This window comes from Etheostoma cragini, chromosome 14 (genome assembly GCF_013103735.1).
Source record: "Etheostoma cragini isolate CJK2018 chromosome 14, CSU_Ecrag_1.0, whole genome shotgun sequence".
Lineage (NCBI taxonomy): Eukaryota > Metazoa > Chordata > Actinopteri > Perciformes > Percidae > Etheostoma > Etheostoma cragini.
In genome coordinates, this window is record NC_048420.1 from 18,355,686 (window position 1) to 18,380,443 (window position 24,758).

Here is a 24,758-nt window from a genome sequence, read left to right on the forward strand (position 1 = left end):
CTGTAGAGAGTTATACTGTACCGATGTGATGTGATGGGGTAATTAAAACACAGCCATATGGGCAAAAAGCAGGTTATCAACCACTTGTCAACACCAGTGCCAATATTGAGAATCAATGTCACGTGTCAAGTCCCAGTGAAGCCCTTCAGGGGACATAGAAAACAGGGAGGTGGATATTGATCAGGTTAAAATGTGTGTGTGTGTTTGTTTTGTCTGTGTAAAGTCATTAAGATGTTTATGGTCAAGCAAGAAAAACTCTGACAATGCGAAATTTTTTCCCTTCGATATATATTGCGATTTGAAAAAAGATAGCTCTTTTTGGAAATAATAAATCATTCTCGACTACCGCGGGGATTTTGTCGGGGAGTGCATCTACGTAGAAGCTAAAAATGAAAAAGGATCTTTCTAATGTGAACCATACTTTGTTGAACTTTAATGCTTCACAAAATCCAAAGCAAGTGAACACTGTGACTACTTTTCTGAAGTGATTTTGGAGAGGAAATTAGGTAGAAGTACGCTGGTTCACTAGCATGACACCATTGTGTTCGTATAATACTAATAATCCAGGCTAAAGTGTATGACAATGACTGCATGTTGCTTCCTCTAAATTTCCGGTTGGGGTCGCCTAGCGGGGCCAGCTCGTTAGTTTGATAAATTGATCAGACCTGCATGTCACGCGCTGTAGCAACAGAATCTCTGTCTCCAACAACAATTAAATCAGTGTAAATTGCGTTACATCAGACAGACTTCTGTAGAAGATTATTGTTACGTTTCCAGTGTCGCGGCTCCAAACCGCAACGTTAGTTTGGACGGACGGACCCCTTGTTTTTTTAGGCTAACTATAGTAGCTTTAGCCTGGCTGGTAGCGGCTTACTGCGGGGGAAAATGGCCGGGAGAAGTTGTGATTATGTTGCATTAATCAGGTGATTTAGTTCGTATTTGCAGCGTACATAAAACCCTGACTACTGTAGCTTTACTGACTGCCCATCAAAAACTACGCGCAACACTGTGTCAGCTGCTGCCTACGGTACTTTTCTACACACGAAGAGTCTCACTTCCAATAACACTAAAACCTTTTAGATTAACATCACATACACACGTTTCCCACATGGCAACCTGTCTTATAGGGGAAGGGAATAATCATGTAAAAGGAAAACGGTGAAAGTGTACTTTTCTGTCAAGCAGCAAAAAAAAGGATTAGCTTCATCTTCGTGACGTCCTGCGATGTGACTATCGTGCATGCGCACACCGCAATGTTGATGCTAAAACACAATATCGTTCAGCCCTAATTTCAATTCTGCTATATTCTTGTTATGGGTTATCTCATATTGGTGGATTTGGTGATTGGGATATTATACTCTATTTGATCCAGGAAAATACAAGCCTGTAAAATTGCACTGCAATCTAATGTAGTTATTGCAAAAAGTGCTCCCTTGGCGAGACTTTTAATTGTTGTGGACACTGTAGTACAAGTAATGTCCTATCATACTATTTTATTTCTCATTTCATGGGCACTTTGTGAACATGGGACCATTGAATAAACATGATATACTGTACATGATGATGACAAGAAGAAAAAAGTACTCTTAGGGTGACCTAGTGCATAACAATGAGTCATTACAACAACAGAGTCTGAATCAGCTAATCAGCTGCTCCAACAGAGGAGGAGGCACTGCGCCAAGCGACAAGTCACAACCTACAGAGAAACAACAGGAGGGGACAATAATGACAGAGGCTGCACATGAAAGTGCCAAAATGTGTCGGTCCAACAGCCCGGCCGATTTGCAGGACAATGAGGACAATGCACAAACACTCAATTAGGCACTGCCTTGAACCTGAAACTGGATCAAGGAAACAGCAGCAACGTGTGGGTTTAAAACTAGGCTGATAATACAAAGGGGAAAAGATAGGCTACATTGAGAATACAAGTTAGGATATTGCTCTAACGAGCCACATTAACTAAATGTAGGCCTACCAACGGTGTTTTTTTTGTTTACCTCCAACGTCGCCTTCCAGACAGCTAACCCTAACGTTAACCCTTAACGCTGCCTGGAAGGAGACGTTGAGGGCAAAAAACACCAAACACCTGTCCCAACCATTCAATCCTTGCCACCAAAAGGAAGAAGAAAATAACAGTTTATTTGTATGTCCAATAATAATAATAACGACATTTACTACTCAATAATTGAGCCATTTCAGTGAGTATAGGGATCTTTCCACAGCTCTCTTATGAATCAAAAACATAATCACTGCAATCCAGCTAGAATGCTAATATAGAGGCTCTCTGTGTTCCCTAAAAGTCAATGTGTTGATTATATCCTTCATTTCTTAAGGCATATACAGTAAGCTACTCTATAACCTTCCCACACCATGTGAGAGTTCCAAAGCGTCCCTCTAAATATGTATTTAGTGGTTATGCAACGAATTCATAGCTTTGAAAGAGATGTATAAGCAACAGATAAAACCTCGTTGAATAAACTTGATCCACATAGATGTAGATCCCTTTAAAGTATTGCTACATGTTGCGAAAAAAAAAACTGAAGCTGAACACCTACAGGCAAGTACTGAGAAGCACATTGACCTCTATAGGCTCCATTTGAGCTCGCCATGCATATTTCAGTATTTAATATGATTTAAAGAAAATTCTTAAAGGCTGAGTCTTGTGCAAAGTGGCAGCAGAGGTTCTGTCTGCTTGGTTCTCAGGCATAACGATTCAATGGATAAACAGTCCCGACTTCTCGGCACCGTATGAATACAACGTCGTTTTATTCCATTATTTAAAACATGTGTTTTGAACAACCTTAAGAAGAAAACACACATGAAAGTCAACAAATGCTCCGAGGGTTTTCTCAAACAAAGTGCAAAAAGCAGCAGCGAGTAGTCCGTCCGCGGACCCTAGTTGCCTTTCTCCCCCACAGCTATTACCCCGTTTTAAGTTTGCTTTCCAGAAACTTACCCTTTCCCCGGAGAGGAAGACGGTCAGCCCGAGGGTCAAAATTATCCAAACGTTTCTCATTATTCCTCTTAATTTATTCAAACGCGTCGTTACGGGTGAAATGTCAAATCTTTCCCCTCTTCTCCTTCTTTTTCTTCTTATTCCCTTTCGCTTTCCTTGCACCCTTCGCTCCAACTCCTGCCGCTTCTCTCAGGAGTGAGATCCCACCGGATACGTGTTGCGTTTTGGTTATTCCTCCCCCCCCCCCGCTCTCTCCAGGCACTTCTTTTTTCTCTCTCTTTCTTTTCTGTGTAAATCTGACAAAAATATATGTACTAATAAACACAGTTTAATTGCAAAGTCCTCCGTGCGCTTTGTGTCAGTGAAATCCGCACGAGACACCTAGCTCGCTCTCCTCTCCCCCTCAGCGCTCACTTGAAATAACCCCCGACAAAGCTTTATGCACGAGCACGACTGACGCTCTGGTGAGTGCGTGCGCTCTTTTCGGCCATGTCACCGCGAGACCGAGGGAGAACTTGCGACAAAGTAGCCAAAAAGGAATTACACGACAGCCACAACAAACCAATTGTGTTTTGTATTTACCTGCCATAAGTAATCGAAATGACTATCAATTGCTGTATTTTTTTCTGCTGGAGAGAACAGACTAATTTATCTCCACATCTAGATAACAATCATTTATTGCACTCTCATGAGGATTCCACTCAGCCAGTGCACTAAATCCCAATCAAGTCTCGGGTCAATTATGCAGCTACTTACGAACACATCGGATTAGTCGCTCATTGCTGCTGTATTAAGGCATGTCATGAAATCAATGCACCAGTCTGTATATATGTATAAAAAGACCACATCATACTGTTAGACATACACTACACAAAAGAGATAGAGTTGAACACTGAAATAGCTACATTAGTTTGTTTTATGACCAGGACGCCCCCCCCCCAGTCCAACTGAGGTCAGCCATTTATGGGCAAAGTCTCCCCCTGCTGGTATAAATGAATAACTTCCCCCATAATCTACATCATTTATTAAATTTTGCTTTAAAGAAAAGGGTTGATTACCCACTTTCTTATTTCTAAATGTATTTGTTTTTCTTTTCTTGTCAAATTTCAACACATTTATTTATTGTCAAAATCCACATTTCTGTAATGTTTTGGTGGATTTACATATGAGGGGGATGCATGCCACTTGGTGACTTTAATATTTTAAGTTGCACAATTGTTGTGTATTGTTGTATATGTTGAGTATTGTGTGTGTGTCTGTGTGCGTTTTGTTTTATATGCAAGTGCCAAAGATAATTTTATATTTTATGCAAATATAATGGACCAAAAAAGTAATCTAAATCTGTAAAACTATTAGAAAGCTAAAAAAACGCCTACCTCACAGCTTCCTCTCATTTACAGGTTGTAGCAGCTCAAATTAAACTGATTAGTCAGAAGTTAAATGTCCCTCTCTCTTAAAGGTCCCCTGTTTTCTTTTAAAGCTGTGTGCAAAATCTTCATTAAAAAAAGGCTGTAAGCATGAACACATATCCATTGCTTCGCAGTCATTAGTCATTAGTGCAACTAATGCATGATTTAAAAGGTAATTTTATAATTAATCAATTCATTTAAAAAATGTGTATTTTTTTCCACATAACAGCCTTCAAATGGTCTACTAATGACAAGCTTGCTAGCACAATCTTCCACCCCGCTGTAAAATTTGTAGATCAGTACAACCCATTCTTTCCAGCGGAAGCAGCATTTTCCCAAAACCTTTTGAAAACCACTAATCCCACCCAATAACAGTCTGCTCTTTGTGCACATTAAACCCTACAACTCCCCTGATCACATGTACTGCCAAACTAAATTCCTTAGGCACGTAGCTACCCATAATGCAAGTCAGTTCTCCAGATATAAAATGCACACGTAAAGAATGTTCAGAGACATACAGTATAAATGTGTGTAACACAGACTGTAGTAGAGACCTATGTGTGAATTGGTGGTGCTATCCCCACCTTTTTACACGTATCCATAGTAATTGGCTGGAATGAGAATATACTTGCCTTGGTGCTAGACACAAGTGTACATAATATTTGAAAACACAAACCGAACAGTTCCACCACATGATATAATATACTTGAAATGGTTTAACTCATCAACCTTTACCACTCAGGTGGAAAGAGGTGTGTGAGTCAGTGCCAAATCAGAAAGCTTGACTAATTTGTGCCACTGCAAAAAGAAAAACATTCAGGAATTTTTGAGGCAACATGAGTGATTCTGGCTGATTAACAAGAATATTATGTATGCAATTAATCAAGATGGTGTCGCTTTTATGTGGAGATTTGGCCGGTATTCACTTTTAATTTAAAATCCAAATTCATTTTTTAAATGGCAATTTACATGAATTCAGTTTAAATGATCCGTTGTTGAATTGTGATTTTCGCACCAAAGAGGGAGTGCAATCAATGGGTAATTACATCGTCTGATTTTGTTCCTTTTCTGTAATGTTTTGAAACCCAGCATTTAATATTTTGAGAGTTTACAGGAATTAAATCCTGCTGTATTTACCGAGGAAGAGATGAGTACATTTTATTTTCTTGAGAGAGAACTCTTTATACCCCTGATAATGGGACACAATCAAAATAGAAGACACACCATTTTAAATACTGAGGTATCTAATGGGTAACTCTATTTAGTCAAAAGTAATGTTTCAACGGTCTGGAGAGTTAGATAACAAGATGGATGCCATTCTCACGTTTGTTCGGTAAATATGTAGCTTTTTGTTTATGTAGTGATTAGCTTAGCATTAATACTGAAACATGGGGAATCAGCTAGCCTGGCTCTGTCCAAAGACAATAAAATCCACCTGATAGCAGCAGTTTTGAAGCTCACTACACTCGTTATATTTGTATATGAGGGATTATGTGCGGGACCTTTTCTTAGTCCTGACCAGTAATTGCCCCCGCTGGTTGCTTGGGAAGTGGATCTGGCCAACAAGTCTGGCACAAAGGCCCTTGTAAAACTGCAAATTGTCATTTTTACATTTTTTTTGTACAGATTACCAAATAAGATATATTGTGATAATAATTGGTTTTTCGAAGTGCTGGTATGCTGATTTGTTACCTTCGGACAGAGCCAGGATAGCTTTTTTCAGTCTAACTAAGCTAATCGGTCGCAGCTACCATACAGACTTATGAGTGGTATTGAATTTCTCACCGGATTCTTTTGCCTTTTGCAGTAATTTATAATAAAACAGATATTGTCTCTGCTTCCCAGTGAAGCACGTCTTTGATTATTCAGTCAGTCCAGTGAAAATCCCCTGTTAAATATTGTGTGAGTAAAAGTGAAAGTAGCCATCAGGGGATGAAGACAAGAGGGTAGAAAGTAACACGTCCCATTTGATCTGAACAATTTTTTTTGTCCTCATCAAAGTGTTCATCCTCAATTATCTCAATAGAAACAAACAACAATAGTAAAACTAAACGTAAATTTAAACCAGGAATATTCTACATTTTTAAAACTAGTTTAGAATATATCTTGTTGCCCTTCCCCCACCCTCATGCAAAAGATTCCTAGGCCTCCTCAGAGGGCTTAACTCTTCTCCTGGTGTCCCAGATTATACAGACAATTAGGGCGAAGGCAAAGCCCCTACTGCTTACAAGCCTGGCTGGAGAATGGTGTGTGTGTGTGCGTGTGTGTGCATGTGTGTACGTTAGATGTTGTGGTCAGCCTATTGCGGTGCAGCACAAGGACAGAGAATGATGGTCTTAAGGAGGCCTTCAATAATCGAAATATAAAAAGATGAACACTGATCGAAATGACAAAAAACTTTTTGTATATGATATTATTTCATTTCCCAAATAAATATTATATCCAATGTGAACTGTGCATGCAATGTGCAGGACATCCTTAATTTTCATGAGAATTTAATGTTTTTCAGACTCTATAGAAAGTGCAGACAATCAAAGTTGTTATGGATTTCATTATATTTTATTAAACAGCCTCACCAGCTGAGAAATAAGAAACCGATTTAAATTCAGAAGCAAATGTTGTTTGTGTGTGTGTGTGTGTGTGTGTGTGTGTGATGACTGCCCAAGGAGGGGCTTCTGAAAATGAGGCCCACATGTGCAAGGTAGAATGAAACTCAGCTCCTATCTTTCTCTCTGTTTTGCCCCTGTGGGCTGTGCTGAGGGATAAGATTGGAAGGCCATACACATGCAATGCCTGTATTATGCCAATGAAAATGCACGCCTATAAAACATTCTGCCACTTTTACACATACACATCATTCAGTATCTGAGGTCACTGCCTCAACAGTAGCTACAGAGTTTCTAGTGTTAATGTGGGGGGGGCTGCCCTATCTGTCAAGGTCTGTCGGCTTGGGTCCCATTGAGGATGACCTGCTACCTCGAACGTGGACCCCACGACTATCCTCAGTGTTGGTATTAACAACACTTCCTGGTTCATGGTCATCATCCTCATCTCTCTGGTTTTTCTGTTCACCAAAGGGAATCAGGGTGCTGCGGCTGAACTGTCTCATTGGCTTGCCAAGAATCCCAAAGCTGAAGAAAGAAAGACAGAAAGAAAGACAACCCAAGTCATTATTTCCTGTGCTATTGTAGCACAAAAACACAGATGAAATAAAACACAATACACACATAATTATGTGAAAAGTATTAGTCTATAAATCATTCAACTCTGGCAGTGGATTAAATATCTGCCTAGATGCCAATAAAGAATCCCATTCCATATGAACATTGAGATCATTTGGTTAAAACCAGCAGAGCATTCTTTAACACAATATGACCCCTGGGAAAACTGATAGTAGAGTCACGGAATGACGCCGTTACTGCACATAATCACAATAGTGTTCGGTTTCATACTACTTATTAATATGGAAAAAAACTGAAAGGTTTCTTATCAAAAGTTTTTTTTTAAACACAGCTCATTACAGCAAAATGTCCTTTAAACTAATTAGCAACATTCGAAAAAATCTTTTAAGCTTCACTACATTTTTTTATGAACACAGAATCGTATGAATCAATCTAAAGCGGCAAGGGTCACTGCAGTACCTGACCCAATGTAAATGACCCTGCAGCTCTATGGAGCGTATGGTTTTGGTTTTTCATGCACACAGACACGCTGAGATAGTGTGGCAGATTCCGATGGCTCTCATCAACTCCCCACATACATTTTGTAATAAAACCATAGGCATCCCCTTCCAGCAATCAAGTTCTGACCATAAATATAGATTTCCTAGGAATTGGTGGACCTGAGGATCTGGGTGAGGATCTGATGCCCAGGACTGAGTATTGATCTTCACTGGCATAATGTAATGTCTAACATTCCAGAAGTATCACGCAATCCAGACCCTCAGCAGATTCACTACAATTTACTTCATAGGACATATCTCTCCCTTGTAAAAATGCATCACATGAAAATAATTAGCAGTCCTTTATGCACTTTCTGCCTCACTAAAAGCTCAAGGTACTGTACATATCTTCACATGATCTGGGTTTGCTCTCTTGTTGGTCAGTTCTGGAACAATATTGATTCCAAAATATCTGCCCTGATTGATGATACTGTACCTGTTACTGTCAATGTTTGGATTCTGAATGATCTGTTAGCCCTCTGGCTCTCTAAGCTCAAAAACGTAATGTTTTTGCTGGACTTACAGCGGCCAAGAGAATGATTGCCACCCATTGAAACCCCCTCACGACTTCTCTATTCGTACTTGGCCCCTTTCTTTTTGGATGTCATATACAGTATATGGAGCGCTCAACGGCTCACATAAATGGAGCACCAGGAAAGACTTTGGATACTTGGCTCAGCATTGCTGAATCCTTGAAATCCATGCCTCAGACTTGTGTTTGGTCCCTTTTGTCTTGTGCCGGTCTCCCTGTCAATGCCTCTTGTTTGTCTGTGTGTCTGTCTATGTCTGTTTCTGTGTGTCTTGTTTGTGAGCTGCAGACATTGTTCTTGCTGTTGTGTTTTTGTTGTGTGTCCCTCCTTCCCATTTGTCCTATTTTTGGTTTGGTGTGGAAACATTTGATCGCAATGAAGGATTGTGGAAAAGGTGCACTTTGCAATCTTTGGTATGTGTAGTGTACTTTTCTGTATATTGTCATCTAGACCAATGTTTTGTACTTTTGCTTATTTGTTTAAAAGGTGCCCTGCTACCCAAAACTGTTTTTACTTGCATTTGTTTGCGTTATGTTGTGACTGTAAAAATGAACTGCTACCTCCTCTGTCAACTCTAGCCACTAAAAAGAAATGAGTGGAGAAATCAGGCCAATTATAAAAGCTGGTCAGAGCTTGCCCAGTTGCGCTGGGTAAAGGATACTGATAGCCAGACTCTCATTGGCTAGCTGTTAGCCAATCAGAGTCAAACAGCTTAACTTGTTGAATATTAATGAGAACTGGCACAAATCATGCCTTCCTGCAGGCTTTCTATACTACGCTAGAAAGGCTTTTGAAACGGCTTGTAAATGTTACTGAGTCCATGGTAGAACTTGAATAGTAACGTGTGGCAGGGCAATTTGAAATGAAAAAATTGATCGCAAAATAGGGAATTTGTGGACCAAATGAGAACTAAAATGCCATAAACATAATATTATAACTATTTGCTATATGTTTTTTTTTTATAATTTAGCTGGGCCCCTAGAGGTCACATGTCCCTTACTGCCCTAACTGTTTTTCTGACATCATTGTACCCATTGCAGTACCGGTTGACAGTCGTGAAACAGATACATCATACCCTCAATCAAAACAAATCCCACTCTCCTGAGTGTTATATGTGACATATTTTATGATGTTTTACACCACCTGACACTGGCCAGCTGCTGGTTGAGCGCCGCCGTCAGGGCCTTGGTGTCACAGTGCTCAGCCTGCAGCGTGCTCGGCCTCCCGGCCCGGCTGCTGAGGAACAGATGGGGTGACCGTTCTTTGGGCGAGGGCAGCAGAGATACCATCAGTGGGGATCGCTGATTAAGTATATTGCTTAGGGTTGGACGCCTCTGGGACATTCTGGGGGAAAAGTCAAATCACGCAGCAGGGACAAAATGTTTTTGGGAATTTATCATCATATCAAAACACCCCAGGGAAACATGCAAATGCAGAAAAGATATACTAGTGTAAACAGAAGGCAAATGTGTTAATGCAAGAGTGTGTACAACTCATGCTTGAGTGTGTAAGAATTTCTCTCTAATACATTCACTTACTCAGCTGGTAGTATAAAATAAGAGAACAAACTTAAGAACTTTCACTGTACATTTTTTACACTGTTAATTAAACCAAAAAGTAGAGTACTTGAGTCTTAAAGTCTTATAATACTGTCTTTACAGTAGTCCATTCACACACAGGCAACAGCTGTATACGCAATTTGAAAGGGATACAACATATTCCATTTAGTCCTTCATATCTATAGTACTCAGGGTGGAAACTTAAATATCCAGAACTAATTAATCAGGAAAGCAGCTTTGGTAGCCAGATTCTTAATATCCAGTTGTTATTTCGGAACAAATACAAAATACATAGTGTATTGTTTTTTTATCATCTTTTTAATGTCTACAAGACTGGAAGCAGTGATAACTCTACTCCAAATCGTGTTGTGTAGTGTATATCCACCCTCAGGAGGAGAGCAGGCTTTGAGCCCAGCTTTTGATTGTTTGGTCTCAACCTGACAGCAGGAAGGAGCACTGGGCCTCTAACAGCTTACACAACTGCCAATCTTCTGTCAGACACAGCAAAGCAACATAAAAAAGCTGTCGAACTGTAACTCCTATCGAAAAAAGGTATGAATCTGTCTACATCAATCTTCATATTCCAGTTAAAGGTCTGACGTGACATCCATCAAACACAGACATCTTTACTGCCGGAGCTGTTATTTACTCCATAAAAAGTGGAATTAGGGTCAGACTGGTTAAAGATATTTATAGTTATGCCATAGATAATATTAGTTAGCTGTTTAACCACTGTGTGCAACCTGTCCGGCACCAAATGTCAAAGTTAACAACTAGCTGATGAACACAGCATTTAGCAGCTAAAAAAACTGCTAGCATAGCATATACTGTATAGCATTGTATGGCAGTGTAACATAATCACAGAAAGCAGTGTTTTATATTGGCCAAATGCTTGTTGAGAGTTCAACAAACATGAACTCTGACCTGTAAATGTGTAAGAGCTCAAGGCAGAACTGACGAAGGCCAGACATTTGTTCTTGAATTTGTCACTGAATTTAGTTTTTAATGACAATAAAAGACACGGACAGAAAGTACACACAAAAGTTGATGAGATGTGTCTGCCTTCAAAGATTGACCACTACTGAAACTTTGACCCAGAAGGCCACTATACTATATTGTAGCTTACCCTCTCTAACTGGCCCTGTAGGGGGAGAATTGGGCATAAATAAAGTCTAGTATAAATTTACAGATATACTGTATGAACCTAAATAGTTAAGTCTACCCTTAAAATACATGTACAGTGGTAGCGAGGGTATCAACCCAACCTTTACTTCACTTTAACGTACCTCTGCTTGAATGTGCCATTACATCCCGTCACCTTGGAGTGAGCTTCTCCCGTCTTCACTGAACCATTAACGGTAGTGAGGTTCTTGCCTGAGTCACCATCAGTCCTGTCCCTCACTGCCTTGTTGAAGGTGTCAGAGTACAAAAGACGCCCCACTTCCTCTTGGATGTCCCTCAGGTCTTTCCTGCCAAACGTCACCCACGCCACATAACAGAAGAAGCTATACAAGCACTAGAAACAGAGGATAAGGGGGGAGAAAGAGGAGAAAAGGGTGTCACTTGGGGTTATTTATACTTAAATCAATTATTTCCTTGATTCACTAATCAAGATGTTTATCCATTTTGTTCAAGCATTCATTAAATGAATATTCAAATTGCTGTCTTTCTTATGGCCATTTATTCTTCTGTGTTTTTTAAAAAGGTCACAACAGCTTTTTATATCCAAAGAAGGTCATATCCAGAGCAGGCAATAAACTGCTGCTGTTAGCGTGACATTTCTCTCCCTGTCCACCCACCTGGCTAAATACTGGGGAGAGCCTGTCAAAGCAAAGCACCTGTGTTGAGTCAACATCTCCTCTCACTAACTAATTCATTAGGGCCACCAAGCATAACTAGCACTCAATGTTGTTCTGTTCTGCCCGCTGCCGTCTGTATTCACAGATGGTGAACTGGCCTTCACTCTGACCCTCAGAAGTCTTCATTTTTTGTGTGCAGATGAGGCAATACAGTTTCACATGTTTCAATCTGCTGGTTTAGCAAGGAAAGATATGTCAGGTCAGTTACAAGTCAAATGTATCACACTGAAGGGATTGTTAAGTAAGTGTACTAAGATGATTAGTATTTGTAGCACAAGATAGGATTCAAATTGCACCTACCGCATGTAGAAGCCATTCTGTGTTGTTTGGCGACATCCAGCCTCTGTAAAAACACATACAGTAAGAGCTCGGTATGTTGTGGCAAACTGTGATTAGTCGACTTCTATTCATGGATGACATCATCATTTTAGTGCTGGGTCTAAATGTTTGGTCAATCATCTGTTTGCTGTATGTATATACTTTGAGCAGATAGCTATATTTAAACAGTGCGTAAAATATTTGAGAGCAAAACATTTTCGAAAAACACCATTGAACAAGGAACAACACTTTAAAGTCCAACCTGAGATACAACTGCACAACCAGTGTACAAAAAAGCATGCCCACACTTGATCAAATGAGTCAGAAAATCAAGAAACAAAAGAATTGCAAGTCATATTAAAAACATATTATATTAAAGCAATTAGTCCAAAACTAATTAAAAAACCCAGCGTTATATCTTGTTAGCAGTTCAATATACTTCAGAAGGTGCATAGGACCTGAGTAGTACCATAATACCAGTCATAGTACAACAAAATGAGTACCTAAGTTTAAGGCCTCTTTTTTATACTGTCCCTCAACTTTATCAAGATAAGAAAACACGATAAGATAAGAACACTCTTGGAAAGCACAAAGCAGAAATGTGGTTCTAAAGAGACTGGTACTTTCAAAGATAACTACTTTATTTGTCTGACTCAGTTTGCTGATGTGACGTACAGAATAATGGGTTAGTTTGTGAATATCAGATATCAGAATGACAGCCAAGTTTGGGTGATGGCTTTTGTTCCTTATCCCATTTAGATGTTTACAACACTTCCAATCATTCATATCATAGGATTCCCCTGAATTCACAGAATGGACCTAATCTATAACTTCAATTGAATTCGATAAAAATCAATTTTATTTATAGTTATATTAAGAGTTATCTCAAGACACTTTACAGATTGAGCGATCTAGAACACACTTTATAATTTATGACGCAACAATTCCAGTAATTCCCCCAAGAGAGAGTATTTAGTGTAACTTTTAGGAAGAAACCTTGGACAGACCCAGGCTCTTGGTAGGCGGTGTCTGACGATGCCGGTTGGGGGTGTGAGAAACTGTGGCAATAATAGTCACAATAAAGATAATGGAACTATGACTAGAAATAGTTCTTGTAGTAGGTCGTGGTGTAGCTGGGCACTGCGGGGCATGGCAACGTGTAGCAGGGAATAGCAAAGAGGAGCATGACTACAGCAACAGCTGCAACCATGATTTAGGTGCCACCCAAAACCCAAGAAAAACTAAATCATGCTCATGTTTGTGAGTTCCAGCATAAATGAAATCCCCATCCTGGCAAATATACAACTGAGGGAAAATATTGCAGAAGGAATTACATTTTATCTGTCTGTTGAGAATCTGAACTAATACTCACTTGTGAAACGAGGTGTGTTGATGCTGTTGCATCTCCAGGTCCATGATTAGGCTGAAGTAGCAGACAGCCAGCTTCTTTTGTGCCATTTCCTTTTTGGCCAAAGCCTCTGGCATTACATTGTGCTCTGTGATGATGTCTACACTGGCAGGTTGGTGAGAAAGAGAAAGGTGTAGCTGTGATAACAAATAACACAACATTATAATGGCAATATACAACAGTAGACAACACTCATACCGTACTTACGCCATTAAAGACTTAGGTGTATTCTCCTGACACTTGTGTTCAAAGAAACAAGACAGGTAAAGGAGAAGGGTAGTCAGGACTTCATCAAGCTCTTTACTCCTGGACACAGACAGTCAATTTGCATGTATTTATGACTTGTTTTGTTGTACAATGTAAACTGTGAGCATGTATAAAGCCATGTCTTTGTTGGGCTTACTTTAATACAGCCAAGAAGCAGAATGGAATGGGAAGTGAGTAATTCTCCTGCATCAAACTGACTGCAACCTCTACAACACAGAGAGGTTTGTCAGAACAGGCTCATCTAGTACTCAGTGGGTATAAAAATATATCATTATTTGGCAAAATGCACCTTCACCTTTTCAGAAGAGCAAAATTATGATATGAAGATTGATCATTCATGGATCGATTTTAATTTTGACAAAACAATCACAAGGAAATAGTAGTCATATTTTGGTTGTCCAAGAACCTCAATCTTATTGGGGGACACATGGGGGGGGGTCATGCAGTATTATTGTTTTGAGTTCATCGACACTTACGTTTAACATCATCAATGCTGATGCGGTCCCCTCGCCTCTTCATCACCGAGGACCTGTAAGCATTCAAATGTGCAGGGCTCAGGCTCTTTCTAATGCGTTGGCGCCCTCTACTGTTCAATGTGAAGATCTCAGCCAACCTGAGGAATCAGCAGTGATGAACATGTGCAGGTTAGTCTGTGAATGCGAGGAGCAAAACATTGTGTGTAAATACAACAAAAAGATTGGTGATTACAGTGCTATGTAACTTCTGTCCATCGAATAATCGTAAACACAGTTGAATAATGTGAGCACATGCATGTTTAAAGACTGCTTGTTGACCCAGGCCTACCATTCTGATCGCTGCTGAAGATTGTTGAAATGTACATTGGTTTGCCTCGTTTTCCTCAAAACACCCTCCTCTGTTGGACTAGAACTACAAGAGAGGGAAGATGTTTACTATATGGGGAGATCAGGGTTGATTGTAACAAAGAGATGGTTGTAACAAAACTTTCACCACAAAGACTCAAGAGTAATGTATGACCACTTCCTGACCTTGCATGTGAAATTCCATAGCTGTGAACAAGTGTACAACACTGATTTTCAAGTCTGAAAGTTTTTTTTTTTTTTTGACCAAGTCTATATTTTGATTAGTCCTCCTGATACTTTTGAAGTTGTACACATGTCTTGTATTAGATTAGAGGAGTCTCTTTTGTAAGGTATGCAATCTAATTGTCTAGAAGTTGTGGTTTTCTTATTGTTACAAGTTACCCCGGTAATGGGGTAACTTAGGGTTAAAAATTAACTTTCCCATCCAGCAGCCAAACGGCTGTTGAATGTTCAAATTTTACCAGCCAGTCATTTGAACCATTCCCGGTCTCCCCTAGTCTCGTGAGACTAATTGCACTAGTAGGTGCAATTAGGGTCAGCTGGCTCACCTGACGAACTCCACAGTTCGAGTTTCATCCCTCCACACCCAGTGACCTCGAGCTGGCGGTGACGTTACACTCACCTGAAAGGTAACGGTATTCTTATCGGCCAGACATTTAAATGTGTCAGTTTAGGGTAATTGTAGCTTAACAGTGACTATCAACTTACTTCACTTACACATTTCAAATGGTTAGTAAAATTGCAGCACAAACACCGGTAGGTTAGCTAATAGGTTACAGTTAACGTATACGTTAAACAACTTTATGGAAAGTTTCCTTTTGGTCACAAAACCTCAAGCCTTTTGTCAATGTCAGCCTAGCCTAGCCTTTTGAAGTTCGTCGGTATCAATTGTGGCAACTTACGTTTCTCGGCTCCTCGGGATATTTCGGCATTTTTATGAACAAAACCTTCTGCAAGGTTAGCTCGTTCGCTTTCCTCCTGGCCGTTTGCTAGTGTTTAGGCACTATATCCAAGCAACAGCCAATTGGAAGAAGCTGCCCCGCTGACGTAATATTATAACTTTTGCTAATTACGATTACGAGAGTTGCTTAAAAAGATTTTCCTCTCCAAAAAAGTACAAATTACTTTTGCTTGGCGGTCTCAGAAATGCTAGCGGTAAAACAGGATAAATACAATGGATTTCCATACGCTCTATACGTATGTGTAATTGTCACTGACAGTTCTTTTAACAGTTTGCAGCCCTAATGTTACTCCCTGGTCCCAAATTACTGCTAGGATAATATTATGTACTCGAAACTAGGATTCATGTTATTGGAGTTTTAGAACAGTTCATGAAGGGTTAATATAAAATGTGTTTTCGAAACTGGACTTTACGTGCTTTTTGTAAGAGGGGAACCTTTAGTTCATCTGTTTTGGGACTGCATCTACAATTAACTATTTGAGACTGACAACTTTCTTCAATTAAATACATATTACAGTTGACTTTTTAGATAAACCTGTACTGTTTGGAGTAGGGGTGATGAATTAAAAGACTGATATCTCATATAGTATTAACCTGCATTGGATTTTCTTTTCCCATAGAAAATACACCATATCCATCCCAGGATATTCACAAACTAAAAAAAAAAAAAAGTTAAGTGCATTCAATTAATGTTACTTTTAGTATCTATCTTAATACATTGCAACTTAGTGAGAACTGTATGGCCATTAAAATTAAGGCCATTTAAACTGTAGGCCTATATGTTGACTCAAGGTCAACCCATGGGAATCGTAGCAGCATTTTGCATCCCGCTTTGAATTTTCATTTACATCCTGTTTTCTGTGTATCTGTTGTACATTCTTTTTCACTCTCAGTAAGTTTTCTTTAAAACTGGTTACATTCATTTATGAAAGAAATGCATACTTTAAATTGTTAAAATATGTCAGTGATACACAACAGCTCCCACGCTGGTTTCAATAAGGCATACACATCTTGTGACAAAATACGTTTTATTTTTCATTCAAAACTACAGTCCTAAGAGGCCTAATGCAAAATCATGAGTTTAAAACGGTTCACATTTTCTTTCCAAGCACTTTAATTTCCCTTCAAAATGCCTACGAGATGGCTTTGCAATAAAATGCCCAAGATCTGCTTTTTTAAGCTCTCTAAACTTGCAAGTTTTTAAATGCTCTTTGGAGTGATGAGGTGTACGTTTTCAGTCAGGTAGTCCAGCCCCCAGCCTCGCTGTCTTTCTGTCAGGGCATCCAGCGACAGCAGCAGTTCTATATCACAGCTGTTCCCTGAGGAAAGAAATGCATAATTAAAAGCCATAAATTAATCTAAGCCTCTATAGTCTAACATGTATCCAGGTATCACTGTCTACAGTACCATTGTGCTGTTCATATTTTGTGGTTGATTTATGATAGTACAAAATACACTTGGCCATGATTTTTCTTAACAACACTTACCAAACAGGCTGTTTACTTGCTCATCGGGCACCAAAAATGGAGGACCTGAAAGACAAATACAATCACATATGTTTTATTTTCCCACTGACCGCATGCAAACATTTTAAACTGTTAAATAAATTAATGTTCTTTTATTTTAGTACCATGTGTGTAGGACTTGTTATACATTGCCTGGCATTTAAGAAACATGGACAGTTACCGTTATATAATTCAGGATTGTACAACAAAGTGTCCAAAAGGTATCTGCAGTCTTTGGCCATGAGAGAAATGATGAGAGCAGCATACCTGTGGTATTGTGAGAAAGAATACAGTAAGACGAGATGAAGCATACGTATGGTTTAATTCTAGAATGTAACCAAACTTTATATCTATATATATGTATATCTAATAAATTACCTGATGTTAATTTCATGGAATTGTGTAAATAAAATAGTTTTAAGAGTGATTAGGTGTTATATTGTTCAAAATGATGAACATTATATTTTAAAATAAAAATGAGTCCTAAAAAAGAATATCGAAGCTCAATAGAGGGTTCAATCTCATCTTACTTTTCTCTGTCTCTTGGGTTGATGGCCACTAGAGATCCTCTGTCCCAAATTGCCCCAAACTGACCCTCAATGGAACTGTGATATGAAAAAGAAAAACATTTTCAATTTAATTCTATAAGTCTGTTTGTCTGTGGGGGGATTTTTAGATGCAGCAATTAAAAAGAAATGGTAATAATGGAAGAAAAGTAGTGTACATATGACAACAGCAAAGACACTAGAAACAACAAGTAATTGCAAACATTAGGTTTACAAAGTGCAATGTGTCAACAACAAAAAAATTTTTTTTAAAAGTGCATAAGTGGAATGTTTGAAGTGCAACAATAAAAGATGGACCATAGTTCATGTCTTATGGCAACAGTTGCCTTAGGAACAAAGGAGCCTTGAACGAAGAAGCTCCCGAGCCTAGGGACTTCATACCTACACCCAGAGGTTCTTGTACAAGTAAATATTTAGCCACCTTTGCAAGTAATTTAATATCTTCTAAAAGGGATTTCAAAAAATACAGTTTACTAACCTGGAGAAGTTGTAAAGGTCACTCTGATATAGGGAGATATTTCTCTCTGAGCTCTGTGGAACATAGACAATGTGGATTAACAATTTTGTCCATATCTGTGTAAAAAAAGCATGTGGAAATACACGTGCTGCTATTTTTTTTGTCAATTCTGTATGATTTTCCTGCTGGATTTTGCATAGCATGATGATGACAGACATCTGTGCAGACACTGGACTAGGAGAATGAAGTCCATTTCTCCCTTACAATGTTTCCAGTAATAGTTTTTCTTAGAAATTGCGATTCTAATTGATTAGTTTAATTAAGCTACTACCTTGAAGACCTTTGCTCCAGGTATGGCAGGGACAGGCTCCTCGTTGTAGGTCATGTTGTTCTCCTCAAAGAACTGTTTTATAGCCTTTTCAGATATCTCCACCCCCACCACTGAATGGCCCATGTCTGCTAGCCTGGGATCCACACAGTAAAAGGGATTTCAGGGCACACTGAGCAAATGTTTCATTATAGGGTGTGTGTGTATATTTGCTTAAGGGAAAGGAGAAATTATAACTGAAAACCAAACATTATATGTGATATTCCTTAATAGATATAGTATTTGTGTCATACCACTTCATATCTACAGCTTTCCCACAGAGAGGGAAGAAGAAGCGAACTTCTGCCCGTCCGGCTATAACTTTATCAATGTTGTTCTCCAGCATCCTGTCGGAAACACAACAGTTGGCAGCAAAACTTGTCATTTGTGCGTGTGTGTGGTTAGGTTACATCATCACTCAATTTGAACTTATTAACCCATTAAAAAACAATCAAACTTAAAACAATGCAATCTCTGAATGAGATGGTGAATGTTTACACAAAATTAGTCATATTGATAGTTAATAGTTGTCAGTGCCTGTTCAAAAGTCATCTTCTCTGACATTTTCAAGGGATCTCTGTTGTGGGAATGTGTATATTCAGTTGGGTACTCTTTTAAAATTTCACATGCATTTAGAAGACTTTTGATTTCCCTTATCCCACCTAGGAAACAGATAAAAGTGGGGTATTTACGTGTGTACATGAGGCTGATGGAAACCAATTCTGTCCTCCTGCCAGCGTTCCTCCCATTCTGCAAGTGCCATGACCCGATCCGCCTGCGGTGCCAGCATGCTGGTTACGTTCGCCTGACCCCAACTGCTAGTGAATAAAGCAAAGCAGAGGGGGAGAGAGAGAAAGCAAAGAATGAAGAGAACAGTTTCATGTGGTTGCAGACAAGGGTGAGTGCCCATGATTCACACATCCACACTTTCCTTCCTGCACTTAAACCACATATATAAAGTGTGTGTGTGTGTGTGTGTGTGTGTGTGTGAGAGAGACAAGGTTTCAGAATGCAGTTAGCAAGCTTGCAGGGTTACAAAACCAGGATTCCTATTGACCAAGAACACCTGACTCTGATGGTAGATCATTACAGAAGAGTCAGCTGTAGACAGAGCAGACAGGACTTTAAAATTTAGAATAGAATAAAATGCCTTATTGTCATTGTACACATGTGCAATACCGCTTTCCAATGTCAACAAGAAGGAATTTAACATGATATAAAATATAAGTAGTGCAAAAGAAAAGGCGGAAACGGTCATGTGCACAGAGAGTAGCCTACTTTGTGCCATCTAATCTGCAAAAACGTGGCAAAACTGGAGCTTACAGGTTTTACACTATATCTTTTTATCACAGGAATAACTGGTCCACCTTCTTAAAATTAAAGCATTTCCCATTAGTCATGTGAGTAATGAAACTGACGTAACGGGGAAACAACCAAGCAGTTAGCGTAACAAGTCTTTTCTAATGAAGATATGTTGTTTGCTGCTATGCTATGAAGAATGTAATCATTTGTACAGGTCAGATTATGAGCAGAAGCGATCATATGTGTAATGTATAACAATGTCACGCTAGTCCATACTTACCCAGCAGCAGCCTGGCATAAAACCAAAAATAGTACTTTTAAAAGAAACCCTGAATTGCATGAATTCCGCATGTTTTTAAACTGTAACAAAGAGCGTACCTTTCCTGAATGAAGACAGCTAATATTTGTTCAGCACCACAGCGACAGTGTAGGTCGAAGATTCTAAACCTGCAAGTGTTACATCCACGGTTACACGGGTATGTTGCGTCCTGATTAACGTCTGTAAGGCGAAATGTTGGTCTCACTGCTACTGGTTGGTTCGACAACCGTGGCATGACAGGTAGGAAAGCATTACCTGACAGTTGAAACTCGCGGATTAAAAGTAAAAATACCGCCCGGGTTTACTTCTGGTTTGGGAGGATCCTGATGCTGCATTCAAGTACATGGAAAAATGGGAGATACCAGTATCCGATTTAACCTCTACCTACCTCACTTTTAAATGTTTGCATCTGGGCCTAACAACTATTTCATATGAGTACACTGATCACCAGTAAAGAAAATAATGTCTCCTGCTGCTGAATGCTTGCTTCGTTTTTTTGCTGTGTTGTTCTCTGTGGGAACAATGTCACGTGAAGGGGTTTCCAAGTGAAGTTCTAAGGCTTTTTTTTAATATTCAGACTCTATAGATCAGTAAATAACATTTTCCATCCAAGGCTGTGGTCATCCCCTCACGTTGTCACTTACCTGGTTAGTTATAACTAACTACCATATATATTTTTTCATTTTGTTCTTTTAACAAGAGCATAGTTTTCAAGCCTGCTCTAATCGATAATTCATTGTATTCATATGTAGTATGAGAATGTCCACATTTTAAACTTTCAACCTTTAAAACAATATTCTGGCACATGGAGCTTGATAATTCACTCTTTTCTATTCAAAAAGAAAATCCTTCTTAGGAAATAGATTTCTCCTGGAGCTGTCGACAGCACCTGATGGTCTCCCTTAACAGGTGGAATTTGCTTAGTCATGGTGAACTGTATATTTGTTGTAGTGCAGAGTAGTTTAGTGCTGTATAGGCCTACTCAATTGACAAAAAAAAAATCAATTTGATAATCGACTAACCATTCAAGTAGCCTATTTCTTTTTGGGCAAAAATGCCAAACGTATTTTGTTTCAAGCTTCTTAAACTCAACATCTTACTGTTAGATATTAGTAATAATATGCAGCCCTCTTCCCCATTGTCAGAGTTTAATGCAATTATATATTTAGGGCACTTAGGGCATTTCGATTCTTGATGCGCTTTTTGTCTGCTTTCCTTTCCTTTCCTTTCTTTTCTTTTCTTTTCTGCTGGGACCCCATTCAGACTGACAGCTGTCTCTTATCCTCAGAGAGCCTCTGCCCAGTGTTTAGTCTCGCTTACCTCTCTCTTTCTGTCTCCACACTTGATTCGGGTGTAGCTCTGAGCTTTCGCCAGGTAACAAATCAAGAGATACAATATTCTTTCAAAGGAGACAATGTTGAACAAGAGTACACAATTACGTAATCCGGACACAGAGCGGCGCACGAGTCTCAGAAATGCCATCTTTACCGTGGAAGTAAAGCGCTCGTCACTGCCCTTAACGTCACCATGTTTGCCCCATTGAACGTACAAAGCCGTGGTAATTAGGCAGGCACGCATCAACACCATGGGCTACAAAGTAGCGGGCAACAAAAATAAGCTAGTTTCAAAACAACCCTCTACCATGATTCTCAACATCGAATTGGGTCTTTGGGCCTCCCCATGCATAGCCTTAATATGTGAAGTGTGTGCGTTTATCTGTTGCCAAAATAATAAAGCATATTATTAAATTGTAATTTATTTTTGTGATAATTCGTTACACAGCCTATTGTCACCACTATGGCCTAAAGTCTCGTATAAAGTCTTTATAAAATGCAGCTGTTTAAACAACAAAATCCTCACATTGGTGTCCCTCAATAACCATAACAATAGTAACAGTAGGCTAGACGATTGAAAGGGAGCATTGGGAAATACGACGCTCCTTCATGTCGGTTCAATTCCTGTGCGTAATTTGATGTTTCCAAAGTGCTCCAGTTGCAGGGTCGCATCCAGATGTGTGTGTTTTTCTTTATGGTGCGACGAAGGCGTCGAGGAGCCTCTGCACCAATCACTGCAGCCCGGGGGCGGGTCGTGTGTATCTACTGTTGTAGATATGGAAAATGGACAATTTAACGCGCACGTTCATCATTCATATCCCGATGGGGAGACCTGCGTATGCACGATGAATTGATTCGCAAATGCCCGGCCGTGGTGTGAAAAGGAAAACTACCAGAGAGGGGAAGAGGCTGGTTCGCCGACCCGGTAAGGGCGAGCACTCTGTCGGGGAGAAGTCGGAGCGCAACGGGGATCGTAGTCCACTGGGTGATTTCTGCAGTCTATGTTTAGACGCCGTGTTCATTAGATGCATCTGAGTAATAACGGTTGGACCGATGTTACTGATGAGATAGATTACATTTCAGTATTCAGAAGTAGAGTATTCTAGGTAGCCTAATCATTTGACTCAGGGATCTGGTCTAAAGGGATCAATCGCAATTACAAGCTCATGCTCATAAAAAGCAAGGAAACACGTAATTGTCCACTTGACATATGATAACGGTCAGGTTGCGATTGTAATATTTTCTATGAAGTGTGTTTTCCACCTTAAGACTGCCAGACTGCTTTAAGCTCCTGGTGTATTGTTTGCATGTCGCTCAGCAGCCCACCTTTGTCACTACGCTGCTCAGATGTTGAGATTCATAAGCCCTCACGGTCGTACAGATGAGCAAAACTTAAAGACCCTTTGTTGTAGTGTAACGATTTTACAGAGGAAGATCACTACTCACTGTAAGTGCAACAGGGGCACTTTCATTCAGACAGGCAGCCTGTTTCAGTAAACCTAGGCGGCTGTTGGAGCAGCAGGGAGCGATGATGTGTTGTCCAAGGGGCTCTGAATGAGAGAGGTGCATGCTGGATAATAAAGGAGAACACGAGATATCTGCAAGTGAGAGATCCGAAAAATTTGGAGGACAGACACGAGGGTGCGGCGGGACACTCGCCTCATTATTTTTATGGACGCTCACGTAGCCTACGGTGCGTATGTTTGCGCTTTGTCAGCCTTGTAACTAGGGCTCGTAAAACGAGAGCGGGGTCGCCCCATGACGAGGGGAAGTTGGTGTTTTGAGCCTCGACAGCTGGTGTCATCGGCAGACTCAGCTGTAGCAGCGCCGCCAGAGCAGGACGCTCAACAGTTAAGTGTGCAACTGTTGTAATTGTGCTGAACCTCTGAGCTGAGAACTGGATGAGCCTGCTGCCGCCACCTGCAACACATCTATCGTTCTGTAATCAGTAGGATGAGTAGGCGGCATGTTCGGTAGCTGCCACACGGCAGAGTAGACTAGCGGTGTCACTGCCTTGCTGATGCATTTATGGACGTAAATTATTATCTGTAATTCTAATGCTATTGTAGATAATTATGTACATTATCTGGGTCCTTCCTAAGCCTTGCAGAAACTCTCTGAGCTTTGGGAAAATATTCAGCAGACGTTGAGATCTTTTGGCAGATGATCTACTTCTTCGACTGCTCAGATGGGCTGTGGGTTGCACGTTACTCTGCCACATCCAAGAATATTAAATACGGTTGCCACTTGTTCAGCTGTCTTTCTGTTGCTGGGTGTAATATTGCAGATCACTTTAATCTTAAATTGGACTGACTGTAAAGTCTCAATATACGTTGCAGATATACAGGCTACTGATGAAGATAGTGAACAGAACACAGATACAGAGACATTAGAAGGCATCTAGGAAACGGTATGCATATTGGATATATTAGGCTACTTTATTCAGGCAGCACAATTCACATTAAAAACAAATCCACCACAGGGTTCTTCTTAATGCTGTCCAAATAAATCAGCTTTGTTCAGGCTTCTGTTTGCTTTAGATGCCTCTCTTGCGTTCCGTACATATTAGCTATGAGCATTACCTGCTTTCACATCCTGCTAAGTCCATGTATTAATGAATCCCAAAAAAACAATGAAGGCTGGAAGACATACTGCAGCATTTAATTACAACTCTCTAGTTATTTTTCTTTTTGATGTTAAGACAGCGACTTTGGTGATCCCAAATAAAGTGCTGTCATAATCCTGTATATGTGAAGAAAAGGTTCTGTTTGGAGGCTGGATCCTTATGGCAAGCTGTACATGGATTTCTTCTAATTTATGAAATGACTTTATTGTAATGGGAAACCCCTCGCCTTAATGGGATTTTGCATTCATGATGGTTCTGTAATGCCCTCCCTGGTGATTAAGAGAAGCACAAATATTGTCTTGTCAAAGCATTGACCAATACAGAGAATATTCAAATTATTTCCATAATTCATTCAGAGCAGCTAGGCATTTATTAGTGTGGTTGAGAATATCAGTGTGCAACCTTTGAAAGCTATTAAACCCAATGCGTCACTGTGCAAAGTCATCATGTAT

At 39.8% G+C, this 24,758-nt stretch overlaps 4 protein-coding genes across 10 annotated transcripts in view; 1 reads left to right on the top strand and 3 right to left on the bottom strand.

The window, feature by feature from the left end:
• The window catches only part of sdc2 (syndecan 2), a 41,832-nt gene extending 38,436 nt beyond the window's left edge, over positions 1 to 3,396 (bottom strand). The window contains exon 1 of the mRNA XM_034891939.1: positions 2,957 to 3,396. Within this exon, the coding sequence (XP_034747830.1) occupies positions 2,957 to 3,016 (60 nt within the window). The 5' untranslated portion in view covers positions 3,017 to 3,396. The remainder of the gene's footprint in view (positions 1 to 2,956) is intronic.
• A 2,810-nt stretch (positions 3,397 to 6,206) lies between these two features.
• Positions 6,207 to 15,999, bottom strand: LOC117956793 (protein phosphatase 1 regulatory subunit 36). Its single transcript, XM_034892050.1, has 11 exons — positions 15,772 to 15,999; positions 15,418 to 15,491; positions 14,832 to 14,915; positions 14,504 to 14,640; positions 14,164 to 14,233; positions 13,968 to 14,066; positions 13,725 to 13,865; positions 12,335 to 12,377; positions 11,462 to 11,691; positions 9,760 to 9,960; positions 6,207 to 7,496 (listed from the first exon to the last, which is right to left on the bottom strand). The coding sequence occupies exons 1-11, from the start codon at positions 15,799 to 15,801 to the stop codon at positions 7,292 to 7,294; spliced, it is 1,314 nt and encodes a 437-aa protein (XP_034747941.1). The 5' UTR covers positions 15,802 to 15,999; the 3' UTR covers positions 6,207 to 7,291.
• LOC117956791 (exostosin-1c) overlaps positions 15,404 to 24,758 on the top strand; it is a 78,142-nt gene continuing 68,787 nt past the window's right edge. Inside the window, exon 1 of one of the 4 annotated variants that reach the window (XM_034892047.1) lies at positions 15,404 to 15,498. The gene's annotated coding sequence lies outside the window, so the exon portion shown is untranslated. Of the gene's footprint in view, positions 15,499 to 22,363; positions 22,606 to 22,642; positions 22,666 to 23,154; positions 23,531 to 24,758 lie in introns of those variants that run through there. The other 3 variants (XM_034892046.1, XM_034892048.1, XM_034892049.1) reach the window with 3 other exon arrangements.
• Positions 16,840 to 20,670, bottom strand: LOC117956794 (probable thiopurine S-methyltransferase). 4 transcript variants are annotated; one of them, XM_034892052.1, is made up of 9 exons: positions 20,406 to 20,670; positions 19,418 to 19,540; positions 18,980 to 19,072; positions 18,690 to 18,822; positions 18,380 to 18,432; positions 17,866 to 17,940; positions 17,517 to 17,602; positions 17,318 to 17,362; positions 16,840 to 17,149 (listed from the first exon to the last, which is right to left on the bottom strand). In XM_034892052.1, the coding sequence occupies exons 1-9, from the start codon at positions 20,579 to 20,581 to the stop codon at positions 17,031 to 17,033; spliced, it is 903 nt and encodes a 300-aa protein (XP_034747943.1). In that variant the 5' UTR covers positions 20,582 to 20,670; the 3' UTR covers positions 16,840 to 17,030. The 4 variants fall into 4 exon arrangements, with proteins under 4 accessions (XP_034747943.1, XP_034747942.1, XP_034747947.1 ...); XM_034892051.1 differs by having other exon boundaries at positions 19,418 to 19,543; positions 20,406 to 20,657; XM_034892056.1 differs by having other exon boundaries at positions 20,308 to 20,521.

Bases quoted from the DNA above. Each gene is read 5' to 3' on its own strand.
- LOC117956793 (XM_034892050.1), bottom strand. From the start codon at position 15,801: ATGCCGAAATATCCCGAGGAGCCGAGAAAC. The intron at 14,234-14,503 runs GTAAGTGTCGAT...TCTGTGTTGTAG, and splicing joins CAGCATTGATGATGTTAAAC to AGGTTGCAGTCAGTTTGATG. The intron at 14,067-14,163 runs GTAAGCCCAACA...GTCTGTGTCCAG, and splicing joins TGCTTCTTGGCTGTATTAAA to GAGTAAAGAGCTTGATGAAG.
- LOC117956794 (XM_034892051.1), bottom strand. From the start codon at position 20,581: ATGCCACGGTTGTCGAACCAACCAGTAGCAGTGAGACCAACATTTCGC. The intron at 19,073-19,417 runs GTAAATACCCCA...TGTTTCCGACAG, and splicing joins CATCAGCCTCATGTACACAC to GATGCTGGAGAACAACATTG. The intron at 18,433-18,689 runs GTAGTAGCTTAA...TATGTTCCACAG, and splicing joins CTGGAGCAAAGGTCTTCAAG to AGCTCAGAGAGAAATATCTC.